Here is a 12,701-nt window from a genome sequence, read left to right as displayed (position 1 = left end):
CCGCTGCAGGGATCCTTCTCCCCCCCCCTGTGACCGCTGCAGGGATCCTTCTCCCCCCCCCCCCTGTGACCGCTGCAGGGATCCTTCTCCCCCCCCCCCCCTGTGACCGCTGCAGGGATCCTTCTCCCCTCCCCTGTGACCGCTGCAGGGATCCTTCTCCCCTCCCCTGTGACCGCTGCAGGGATCCTTCTCCCCCCCCCCCTGTGACCGCTGCAGGGATCCTTCTCCCCCCCCCCCCGTGACCGCTGCAGGGATCCTTCTCCCCTCCCCTGTGACCGCTGCAGGGATCCTTCTCCCCTCCCCTGTGACCGCTGCAGGGATCCTTCTACCCTCCCCTGTGACCGCTGCAGGGATCCTTCTCCCCCCCCCCCCCCGTGACCGCTGCAGGGATCCTTCTCCCCTCCCCCCGTGACCGCTGCAGGGATCCTTCTCCCCTCCCCTGTGACCGCTGCAGGGATCCTTCTCCCCTCCCCTGTGACCGCTGCAGGGATCCTTCTCCCCTCCCCTGTGACCGCTGCAGGGATCCTTCTCCCCTCCCCTGTGACCGCTGCAGGGATCCTTCTCCCCTCCCCTGTGACCGCTGCAGGGATCCTTCTCCCCTCCCCTGTGACCGCTGCAGGGATCCTTCTCCCCTCCCCTGTGACCGCTGCAGGGATCCTTCTCCCCTCCCCTGTGACCGCTGCAGGGATCCTTCTCCCCTCCCCTGTGACCGCTGCAGGGATCCTTCTCCCCTCCCCTGTGACCGCTGCAGGGATCCTTCTCCCCTCCCCTGTGACCGCTGCAGGGATCCTTCTCCCCTCCCCTGTGACCGCTGCAGGGATCCTTCTCCCCTCCCCTGTGACCGCTGCAGGGATCCTTCTCCCCTCCCCTGTGACCGCTGCAGGGATCCTTCTCCCCTCCCCTGTGACCGCTGCAGGGATCCTTCTCCCCTCCCCTGTGACCGCTGCAGGGATCCTTCTCCCCTCCCCTGTGACCGCTGCAGGGATCCTTCTCCCCTCCCCTGTGACCGCTGCAGGGATCCTTCTCCCCTCCCCTGTGACCGCTGCAGGGATCCTTCTCCCCTCCCCTGTGACCGCTGCAGGGATCCTTCTCCCCTCCCCTGTGACCGCTGCAGGGATCCTTCTCCCCTCCCCTGTGACCGCTGCAGGGATCCTTCTCCCCTCCCCTGTGACCGCTGCAGGGATCCTTCTCCCCTCCCCTGTGACCGCTGCAGGGATCCTTCTCCCCTCCCCTGTGACCGCTGCAGGGATCCTTCTCCCCTCACCTGTGACCGCTGCAGGGATCCTTCTCCCCTCCCCTGTGACCGCTGCAGGGATCCTTCTCCCCTCCCCTGTGACCGCTGCAGGGATCCTTCTCCCCTCCCCTGTGACCGCTGCAGGGATCCTTCTCCCCCCCCCCCCGTGACCGCTGCAGGGATCCTTCTCCCCTCCCCTGTGACCGCTGCAGGGATCCTTCTCCCCTCCCCTGTGACCGCTGCAGGGATCATTCTCCCCTCCCCTGTGACCGCTGCAGGGATCCTTCTCCCCTCCCCTGTGACCGCTGCAGGGATCCTTCTCCCCTCCCCTGTGACCGCTGCAGGGATCCTTCTCCCCTCCCCTGTGACCGCTGCAGGGATCCTTCTCCCCTCCCCTGTGACCGCTGCAGGGATCCTTCTCCCCTCCCCTGTGACCGCTGCAGGGATCCTTCTCCCCTCCCCTGTGACCGCTGCAGGGATCCTTCTCTCCCCCCCCCCTGTGACCGCTGCAGGGATCCTTCTCCCCCCCCCCCCTGTGACCGCTGCAGGGATCCTTCTCCCCTCCCCTGTGACCGCTGCAGGGATCCTTCTCCCCTCCCCTGTGACCGCTGCAGGGATCCTTCTCCCCCCCCCCCCCTGTGACCGCTGCAGGGATCCTTCTCCCCCCCCCCCTGTGACCGCTGCAGGGATCCTTCTCCCCTCCCCTGTGACCGCTGTAGGGATCCTTCTCTCTCCCCTGTGACCGCTGCAGGGATCCTTCTCCCCTCCCCTGTGACCGCTGCAGGGATCCTTCTCCCCCCCCCCCCTGTGACCGCTGCAGGGATCCTTCTCCCCCCCCCCCTGTGACCGCTGCAGGGATCCTTCTCCCCTCCCCTGTGACCCTTCTCCCCTCCCCTGTGACCGCTGTAGGGATCCTTCTCCCCTCCCCTGTGACCGCTGCGGGGATCCTTCTCCCCTCCCCTGTGACCGCTGCAGGGATCCTTCCCCCCCCCCCCCCTGTGACCGCTGCAGGGATCCTTCTCCCCTCCCCTGTGACCGCTGCAGGGATCCTTCTCCCCTCCCCTGTGACCGCTGCAGGGATCCTTCTCCCCTCCCCTGTGACCGCTGCAGGGATCCTTCTCCCCCCCCCCCCGTGACCGCTGCAGGGATCCTTCTCCCCCCCCCCCCCCGTGACCGCTGCAGGGATCCTTCTCCCCTCCCCTGTGACCGCTGCAGGGATCCTTCTCCCTCCCCTGTGACCGCTGCAGGGATCCTTCTCCCCTCCCCTGTGACCGCTGCAGGGATCCTTCTCCCCTCCCCTGTGACCGCTGCAGGGATCCTTCTCCCCCCTCCCCTGTGACCGCTGCAGGGATCCTTCTCCCCTCCCCTGTGACCGCTGCAGGGATCCTTCTCCCCCCCCCCTGTGACCGCTGCAGGGATCCTTCTCCCCTCCCCTGTGACCGCTGCAGGGATCCTTCTCCCCTCCCCCGTGACCGCTGCAGGGATCCTTCTCCCCCCCCCCCCGTGACCGCTGCAGGGATCCTTCTCCCCTCCCCCGTGACCGCTACAGGGATCCTTCTCCCCCCCCCCCCTGTGACCGCTGCAGGGACCCTTCTCCCCTCCCCTGTGACCGCTGCAGGGATCCTTCTCCCCTCCCCTGTGACCGCTGCAGGGATCCTTCTCCCCTCCCCTGTGACCGCTGCAGGGATCCTTCTCCCCTCCCCTGTGACCGCTGCAGGGATCCTTCTCCCCTCCCCTGTGACCCTTCTCCCCTCCCCTGTGACCGCTGCAGGGATCCTTCTCCCCTCCCCTGTGACCGCTGCAGGGATCCTTCTCCCCTCCCCTGTGACCGCTGCAGGGATCCTTCTCCCCCCCCCCTGTGACCGCTGCAGGGATCCTTCTCCCCTCCCCCGTGACCGCTGCAGGGATCCTTCTCCCCTCCCCCGTGACCGCTGCAGGGATCCTTCTCCCCCCCCCCGTGACCGCTGCAGGGATCCTTCTCCCCTCCCCCGTGACCGCTACAGGGATCCTTCTCCCCCCCCCCCCTGTGACCGCTGCAGGGACCCTTCTCCCCTCCCCTGTGACCGCTGCAGGGATCCTTCTCCCCTCCCCTGTGACCGCTGCAGGGATCCTTCTCCCCTCACCTGTGACCGCTGCAGGGATCCTTCTCCCCTCCCCTGTGACCGCTGCAGGGATCCTTCTCCCCTCACCTGTGACCGCTGCAGGGATCCTTCTCCCCCCTCCCCTGTGACCGCTGCAGGGATCCTTCTCCCCTCCCCTGTGACCGCTGCAGGGATCCTTCTCTCTCCCCTGTGACCGCTGCAGGGATCCTTCTCCCCTCCCCTGTGACCGCTGCAGGGATCCTTCTCCCCCCTCCCCTGTGACCGCTGCAGGGATCCTTCTCCCCTCCCCTGTGACCGCTGCAGGGATCCTTCTCCCCCCCCCCTGTGACCGCTGCAGGGATCCTTCTCCCCTCCCCTGTGACCGCTGCAGGGATCCTTCTCCCCCCCCCCCTGTGACCGCTGCAGGGATCCTTCTCCCCCCCCCCCTGTGACCGCTGCAGGGATCCTTCTCCCCCCCCCTGTGACCGCTGCAGGGATCCTTCTCCCCCCCCCTCCCCTGTGACCGCTGCAGGGATCCTTCTCCCCCCCCCTGTGACCGCTGCAGGGATCCTTCCCCCCCCCCCCCTGTGACCGCTGCAGGGATCCTTCTCCCCCCCCCCCTGTGACCGCTGCAGGGATCCTTCTCCCCCCCCCTGTGACCGCTGCAGGGATCCTTCTCCCCCCCCCTGTGACCGCTGCAGGGATCCTTCTCCCCCCCCCTGTGACCGCTGCAGGGATCCTTCTCCCCCCCCCCCCCTGTGACCGCTGCAGGGATCCTTCTCCCCCCCCCTGTGACCGCTGCAGGGATCCTTCTCCCCCCCCCCCCTGTGACCGCTGCAGGGATCCTTCTCCCCCCCCCTGTGACCGCTGCAGGGATCCTTCTCCCCCCCCCCCCTGTGACCGCTGCAGGGATCCTTCTCCCCCCCCCCCCCCTGTGACCGCTGCAGGGATCCTTCTCCCCTCCCCTGTGACCGCTGCAGGGATCCTTCTCCCCTCCCCTGTGACCGCTGCAGGGATCCTTCTCCCCTCCCCTGTGACCGCTGCAGGGATCCTTCTCCCCCCCCCCTGTGACCGCTGCAGGGATCCTTCTCCCCCCCCCCCCCCCCCGTGACCGCTGCAGGGATCCTTCTCCCCTCCCCTGTGACCGCTGCAGGGATCCTTCTACCCTCCCCTGTGACCGCTGCAGGGATCCTTCTACCCTCCCCTGTGACCGCTGCAGGGATCCTTCTCCCCCCCCCCCCCCCGTGACCGCTGCAGGGATCCTTCTCCCCTCCCCTGTGACCGCTGCAGGGATCCTTCTCCCCTCCCCTGTGACCGCTGCAGGGATCCTTCTCCCCTCCCCTGTGACCGCTGCAGGGATCCTTCTCCCCTCCCCTGTGACCGCTGCAGGGATCCTTCTCCCCTCCCCTGTGACCGCTGCAGGGATCCTTCTCCCCTCCCCTGTGACCGCTGCAGGGATCCTTCTCCCCTCCCCTGTGACCGCTGCAGGGATCCTTCTCCCCTCCCCTGTGACCGCTGCAGGGATCCTTCTCCCCTCCCCTGTGACCGCTGCAGGGATCCTTCTCCCCTCCCCTGTGACCGCTGCAGGGATCCTTCTCCCCCCCCCACCCCTGTGACCGCTGCAGGGATCCTTCTCCCCCCCCCCCTGTGACCGCTGCAGGGATCTCTCTCCCCCCCCGTGCAGGGATCTCTCCCCCCCCCCCCCCCCGGTGCAGGGATCTCTCTCCCCCCCCGTGCAGGGATCGCCCCGTCACTCACGGACCTGCACGAGCGTCGTCTTCCCGGAGCCGGCCATCCCCAGCACCACCATACACAGGGGAGCGCTGCCTCCGCCGGCCGCCATGTTCCTGCTCCGTCCTCTGCCACCATAGAGACGGGCCCGGTACTGACAAGAGCGGCCGCCGTCACCATGGACACCGCCGGCCCATCGCCTCTGATTGGATGCAGGCTCTGCAGTCTGTCAATAACTTTATTAGCAGCCCGAGGCTCACACAGAGGGGGCGGGGGAGAACACGTGACGTCACTGCTGTGGTGGCGGGAAATCGACAGAAATTCAGTTATATATAAAACAATACTGTGAGCAGGAGGCAGAGCAAGGGTTAACAGGCTTACTGACAGGTGTACTCCACCCAGGGAGGTAATGGGTTAAGTAGGGTGAATATTAACACTATGAGTGCGGGGTGAGGTAACGAAATAAGCAACTGTTCATAAAGGGTTAATTTATCAGTCCGACGTCTTCCTGGCTGCAGAGGCTTGAGTTCACGTCTACACGACTGGCGGTGATGACTCCGGTTCCCGTTGATGGCGGTGATGACTCCGGTGTGGGGTGCGGTTCCCGTTGATGGCGGTGATGACTCCGGTGTGGGGTCCGGTTCCCGTTGATGGAGGTGATGACTCCGGTGTGGGGTGCGGTTCCCGTTGATGGCGGTGATGACTCCGGTGTGGGGTCCGGTTCCCGTTGATGGTGGTGATGACTCCGGTGTGAGGTCCGCTTCCCGGCGGTGATGACTCCGGTCGGTGTGGGGTCCGGTTCCGTTGATGGCGGTGATGACTCCGGTGTGGGGTCTGGTTCCCGTTGATGGCGGTGATGACTCCGGTGTGGGGTCCAGTTCCCGTTGATGACGGTGATGACTCCGGTGTGGGGTCCGGTTCCCGTTGATGACGGTGATGGCTCCAGTGTGGGGTCCGGTTCCCGTTGATGGCGGTGATGACTCCGGTGTGGGGTCTGGTTCCCGTTGATGGCGGTGATGACTCCGGTGTGGGGTGCGGTTCCCGTTGATGACGGTGATGGCTCCAGTGTGGGGTCCGGTTCCCGTTGATGGCGGTGATGACTCCGGTGTGGGGTCCGGTTCCCGTTGATGACGGTGATGACTCCGGTGTGGGGTCCGGTTCCCTTTGATGGCGGTGATGACTCCGGTGTGGGGTCCGGTTCCCGTTGGTGGCGGTGATGTCCCCGGTGTGGGGTGCGGTTCCCGTTGATGGCGGTGATGACTCCGGTCGGTGTGGGGTGCGGTTCCCGTTGATGGCGGTGATGACTCCGGTGTGGGGTCTGGTTCCCGTTGATGGCGGTGATGACTCCGGTGTGGGGTCTGGTTCCCGTTGATGGCGGTGATGACTCCGGTGTGGGGTCCGGTTCCCGTTGATGGCGGTGATGGCTCCAGTGTGGGGTCCGGTTCCCGTTGATGGCGGTGATGACTCCGGTGTGGGGTCCGGTTCCCGTTGATGGCGGTGATGACTCCGGTGTGGGGTCCGGTTCCCGTTGATGGCGGTGATGACTCCGGTGTGGGGTCCGGTTCCCGTTGATAGCGGTGATGACTCCGGTGTGGGGTCCGGTTCCCGTTGATTGCGGTGATGACTCCGGTGTGGGGTCCGCTTCCCGTTGATGGCGGTGATGACTCCGGTGTGGGGTCCGGTTCCCGTTGATGGTGGTGATGACTCCGGTGTGAGGTCCGCTTCCCGGCGGTGATGACTCCGGTCGGTGTGGGGTCCGGTTCCGTTGATGGCGGTGATGACTCCGGTGTGGGGTCTGGTTCCCGTTGATGGCGGTGATGACTCCGGTGTGGGGTCCGCTTCCCGTTGTTGGCGGTGATGACTCCGGTGTGGGGTCTGGTTCCCGTTGATGGAGGTGATGACTCCGAAGTGGGGTCCGGTTCCCGTTGATGGCGGTGGTGACTCCGATGTGGGGTCCGGTTCCCGTTGATGGCGGTGATGACTCCGGTGTGGGGTCCAGTTCCCGTTGATGGCGGTGATGACTCCGGTGTGGGGTCTGGTTCCCGGTGATGGCGGTGATGACTCCGGTGTGGGGTCTGGTTCCCGGCGGTGATGACTCCGGTGTGGGGTCCGGTTCCCGTTGATGGCGGTGATGACTCCGGAGTGGGGTCCGGTTCCCGTTGATGGCGGTCATGACTCCGGTGTGGGGTCTGGTTACCGGTGATTTCGGGTGATGACTCCGGTGTGGGGTCCGGTTCCCGTTGATGGCGGTGATGACTCCGGTGTGGGGTCTGGTTCCCGGTGATGGCGGGTGATGACTCCGGTGTGGGGTCCGGTTCCCGTTGATGGCGGTGATGACTCCGGTGTGCGGTCCAGTTCCCGTTGATGGTGGTGATGACTCCGGTGTGGGGTCCGGTTCCCGTTGATGGCGGTGATGACTCCGGTGTGGGGTCCGGTTCCCGTTGATGGAGGTGATGACTCCGGTGTGGGGTCTGGTTTCGGTGATGGCGGGTGATGACTCCGGTGTGGGGGTCCGGTTCCCGTTGATGGCGTGTGATGACTCCGGTGTGGGGTCCGGTTCCCGTTGATGGCGGTGATGACTCCGGTGTGGGGTCTGGTTCCCGGTGATGGCGGGTGATGTTTTATCATAGGCAATTCAGTATCACAATGGACATAGCGGTCAGAGCACATACAGTGATCTGACAATAACCCAAAATAATAGAACGAGCTCTGAGACGTGGGAACTCTGCAGACCGCAATCCCTAATCCTCTCCAAACAACACTAGAGGCAGCCGTGGATTGCGCCTAACTCTGCCTATGCAACTCGGCACAGCCTGAGAAACTAACTAGCCTGAAGATAGAAAATAAGCCTACCTTGCCTCAGAGAAATACCCCAAAGGAAAAGGCAGCCCCCACATATCATGACTGTGAGTTAAGATGAAAATACAAACGTAGGGATGAAACAGATTCAGCAAAGTGAGGCCCGACTTTCTTAACAGAGCGAGGATAGGAAAGATAACTTTGCGGTCTACACAAAACCCTAATGAAAACCACGCAAAGGGGGCAAAAAGACCCTCCGTACCGAACTAACGGCATGGAGGTACACCCTTTGCGTCCCAGAGCTTCCAGCAAAACAATTAGACAAGCTGGACAGAAAAAATAGCAAACAAATAGCAAAGAAGAACTTAGCTATGCAGAGCAGCAGGCCACAGGAATGATCCAGGGAAAAACTAGTCCAACACTGGAACATTGACAGGAAGCATGGATCAAAGCATTAGGTGGAGTTAAGTAGAGAAGCACCTAACGACCTCACCAGATCACCTGAGGGAGGAAACTCAGAAGCCGCAGTACCACTTTCCTCCACAAACGGAAGCTCCCAGAGAGAATCAGCCGAAGTACCACTTGTGACCACAGGAGGGAGCTCTGCCACAGAATTCACAACAGTACCCCCCCCCTTGAGGAGGGGTCACCGAACCCTCACCAGAGCCCCCAGGCCGACCAGGATGAGCCACATGAAAGGTACGAACAAGATCGGGAGCATGGACATCAGAGGCAAAAACCCAGGAATTATCTTCCTGAGCATACCCCTTCCATTTAACCAGATACTGGAGTTTCCGTCTTGAAACACGAGAATCCAAAATCTTCTCCACAATATACTCCAATTCCCCCTCCACCAAAACCGGTGGGGTCCGGTTCCCGTTGATGGCTGTGATGACTCCGGTGTGGGGTCCGGTTCCCGTTGATGGCGTGTGATGACTCCGGTGTGGGGTCCGGTTCCCGTTGATGGCGGTGATGACTCCGGTGTGAGGTCTGGTTCCCGGTGATGGCGGGTGATGACTCCGGTGTGGGGTCCGGTTCCCGGCGGTGATGACTCCGCTGTGGGGACCGGTTCCCGTTGATGGCAGTGATGACTCCAGTGTGGGGTCCAGTTCCCATTGATGGCGGTGATGACTCCGGTGTGGGGTCCGGTTCCCGTTGATGGTGGTGATGACTCCGGTGTGGGGTCCGCTTCCCGTTGATGGCGGTGATGACTCCGGTGTGGGGGTCCGGTTCCCGTTGATGGCGGGTGATGACTCCAGTGTGGAGTCCGGATCCTGTTGATGGCGGTGATGACTCCGGTGTGGGAGTCCAGTTCCCGACGATGGAACGAGTCCTCGCTGTACCATACGGGGTCCTGGATCCACGGTTTCTCGTACGGGTGCAGCGCAGTCTGTAACACCGCAGAGCGGGAATCAGCTCGGCAGCAGTACGCGGGTGAGGAACAGCGCAGATCTAGATCTTAGGTGGCACACTCACCGCCGGCCTGGAGCGTCTGTATCTTGTGGTTATGGAGGACACCGGACATCCGGCAGAGGTCTACAGTCACTGTACCTGGATGCAAGGAATCTACAGCCTGCGCTATCACGATACTCGGGATCGGAGAACTGACCTTCCCCTGCTGCGCGCTCTATCTTCCCAACAAGTCTCCCCTTTCTTTCCCGCGCGCAGAGCCTTTTATCAACGTCACGCGGTTCGGGTTGGAAAGCTTTCCCCCCGGCAACAATGGTGACAGCCTCGACAGTTCCGTAACTGGCGCAAAAGAGGCATCCCCGGTCCCGTCCATCTTCTTACACTCCCCCTCTCCTTTTGCTCACCATTCCACAGGCGACAGCTCTTGTAAAATGCTTTGACATTCTTCGATTCCTTCTACAGCTGTTGATCATTTGGAGCGCCGTAAGTCAGAAGGAGCAGCTGAGTCGAATTGAGTAGCCGAGTCAGGTTGTAAACGTGAGGTTTCCTACGGGACAGCCATTACAGGGTCTTCAGGCTCTTGTCCCTCCCTTGGTTCCGCAGGCGGCTGTTCAGGATCTTCCTCTTCTTCACAATCAGCAATGTCTGACGGGGGTACTTCAGGAGCATCTTGTACCTCCTCTATTGGGTCAGGATCTCTTGACAACAGGGTTGAAGCATGTTTCGGTGGACTATACGAGTGGAAGCGTTTTCTTCCCCCTCAGGTTGTATCTCGTGGATGGGTCTTTCGGACGTTTATCCCGAAACAACACCCGGTCCTCAGCTTGAAGAGCTGTCCCCCGCAGAGGGGTCATTTCTGTATGCTCTAGTTCCTGAAATCTGGTCTTTGCCAGAAGATGTAAAGTCTGCAGTTGATTATGATGTTCTCGGACCCAGGTGGACATCCCCGTCCGTGGGTAGTCCCCCTCTGGGTCCAACTCAGTAATTTCTCTTCTGGGGGGACCGAACAACAAGGTATAAAGCGTGTAACCGGTGGTGCGATGTATTCGGTTGTTGTACAGCCACACTATCTCGGCTACGAATTCAGGCCACTTGGCTTTTCGATCTTCCTCCAGCGTCCTTAACATTAGAGTGTGGTTGAACCGCTTGCAGGCTCCATTTCCCTGAGGGTGGTAAGGCGTTGTCCGAGAATTTTTGATCTGGTACAGACTGTGCAATTCTTCCATCACTTTCCCTAGAAAACAGGCGCCTTGGTCGGAGTGAATTCACTTCAGGCAGCCGTACTCCTGAATGAAATTCTTGCAGATGGCATGTGCAGCGGATTCAGCAGTTTAATTGCGTGTTGGGGTCACAACGGCAAACAATGGCTTTGCTAATTTGCATTTTCTGCACTGCCTACGGGTTTCTTCCACAACGGCCCTCAGCCGAGGATGATAAACTAATCTTTGCAGCCACTGAAAGGTCTTCTGTCTGAATTGAGCTCTGCTTTTGTGGGCTTCCACGGCCACTTTTGTTAGCATTACATCAGGGATCAACACCTGCCAGATGACACCCAGCTCCCGCTGAAGTTGGATCTTCCGATACAGTAGCCCATAATTATTATTGGAGTCTTTCCCACTGCCGAAGGGCGTCTCTCTCTGGGAAGTTGTTTGAGCGTTACCCACTGTCCCAGTTGATCGAGTTCCCAATCTTCTTGCTATAACCGGACCCACTCATCATTGGACCGCCCCAGAATGCACTCTAGAGACACTGCATGCACCTGTTCCTGCGTAGCTGCTACCGTCCTGGCGGAATCTCGGAACTCGGACCTCTTCAGCCTCCAGTTCGTCATCTCGGTTACGACCATGTTTCCCATGTCTCATTCTGGATAAGGCATCCGCATGAGTATTCTCTGCTCCTCTCTTGTAGGCGATTTTATATCGGAACTTCGCCGTCTGAGCCACCCAGCGCTGCTCCACAATGGCTGGCTCTATCTGTATCTCGACTCCTTCCAAGGGGGTACAAGCCAGGACAGGCAGGGTGAGAACGGTTTGTCCTTGTGGCAAAGCAAGATTGTCAAAGGCTGGAAGTATTACTTTTCCCAACATCTTCCTGTCACTAGAGGTCTCTTGGGCTTCATCCGCACGTCTTAGCTGCTGAAATACTCTTCTTTGGGGAGTGTGAGGGCTCCACTATTTCAGGAACACATCTCGGGACTTGTTGATGAGAAGATTCACAAATTCTTTTAGCACATTCATTCCTAGAATGACAGTGTGCCCGCTACCTGCGTCTCCAGAGGTCAACACCACTCCTCTCTGACCCAGGTCTTTACCGCAGATGGTTATTCGCATCCAGACCACCCCTACGACCGGGATGGGCAGGTGATTGGCAGCCGTCAACTTTATCACAGGGCCCCATTCAGGCTGCATCACCTCGGGGAAGTGCCGTCGAAAGTATGTTTCTGGCATCGTGGTCACTTGCGAGCCAGTGTCTACCAGACAACGTACAGCCCGACCATCTATTTCGGCCCAGACAAAAGGACACATGGAAACTAAATTTGTGGGACTTCTATTACTCCTTCTTGACTGTTCAGGCTCTGGGTTGCGTCCCCCAGGCTCGGAGCCTCCTAGTTTAACAGACGGTGTTGGAGGGGCCTACTCCGCCATGCACACCCTCGAGCCAGATGTCCAGTTTTGCCGCAGTTGTAACGTAGGGAGTTCTCAGCGGGACATTCTTGTTTCGCAACGGGGTTCAGGACCATTTTTGCCTTCCGGCGGATTTGCTGAAACTGTTGGTTTCTTTTTTGAATCAGCCAACTCTACTCGTACATTCTGAATTTCCTTCCGCAACTCTTCCACCCAACTCGGTTTGGTGGCCATTGTCACAGATATCTCTCCGCTTCGGACCTTCCTCATTGGGACTGTCACCCCCTGTTCCTGCTCACGCGTACGCGCTTGGCTCCCTACCTCAGAAAAGGTCATACGTGGATTTACTTTCAAGCGCTCTCTCAAAGTTTGTTTCAACAGTACGTCGCTTAAGCCTGTCACCAACTGATCCCAGAACACTACGTCAGTAGACCCTATACCCCTGCCGTCTTTCCTAGCAATAGTAGTCTGGATCTCCTGTAGCGCGTTCATATACTGGGTCACCCTTTGAACCCGACAGAATAATTGCATACATAACTCCCCTACATCCGTCTCCATGGGTTTCCTACAATATATGTAACACTTTGCTAAAGGTGTCTCATTCCCGGAGGGCTCATAGCATGGCAGAATCCCTTGCCTCTCCATCCAAAGCCATCATGGCAACCTCCGCTTTTAATGCAGGGTGTTGTGAATTCTGTTATCGAACTCCCTCCTGTGGTCATGAATGGTACTTCGGCGAGTTCTGTCCATGGACTCCCTCTGGTGGCTGTGAGTGGAGCTGCTGCTTCTGAGGTTCCTTCCACAGGTGACGTAGTTTATTCT

General features: G+C 60.6%; 1 protein-coding gene across 1 annotated transcript in view; it reads right to left on the bottom strand.

Annotated features, from left to right (window-relative positions):
- The window catches only part of GPN1 (GPN-loop GTPase 1), a 28,759-nt gene extending 23,524 nt beyond the window's left edge, over window positions 1-5,235 (bottom strand). Inside the window, exon 1 of the mRNA XM_069728593.1 lies at window positions 5,078-5,235. Within this exon, the coding sequence (XP_069584694.1) occupies window positions 5,078-5,158 (81 nt within the window). The 5' untranslated portion in view covers window positions 5,159-5,235. The remainder of the gene's footprint in view (window positions 1-5,077) is intronic.
- Window positions 5,236-12,701: the final 7,466 nt, after the last annotated feature.

Source organism: Ranitomeya imitator, chromosome 5, assembly GCF_032444005.1.
Source record: "Ranitomeya imitator isolate aRanImi1 chromosome 5, aRanImi1.pri, whole genome shotgun sequence".
In the NCBI taxonomy this organism is placed as follows: Eukaryota; Metazoa; Chordata; class Amphibia; order Anura; family Dendrobatidae; genus Ranitomeya; species Ranitomeya imitator.
The sequence above is the reverse complement of the archived record's forward strand: the minus strand, read 5'-3'. Positions and strand labels throughout refer to the sequence as shown.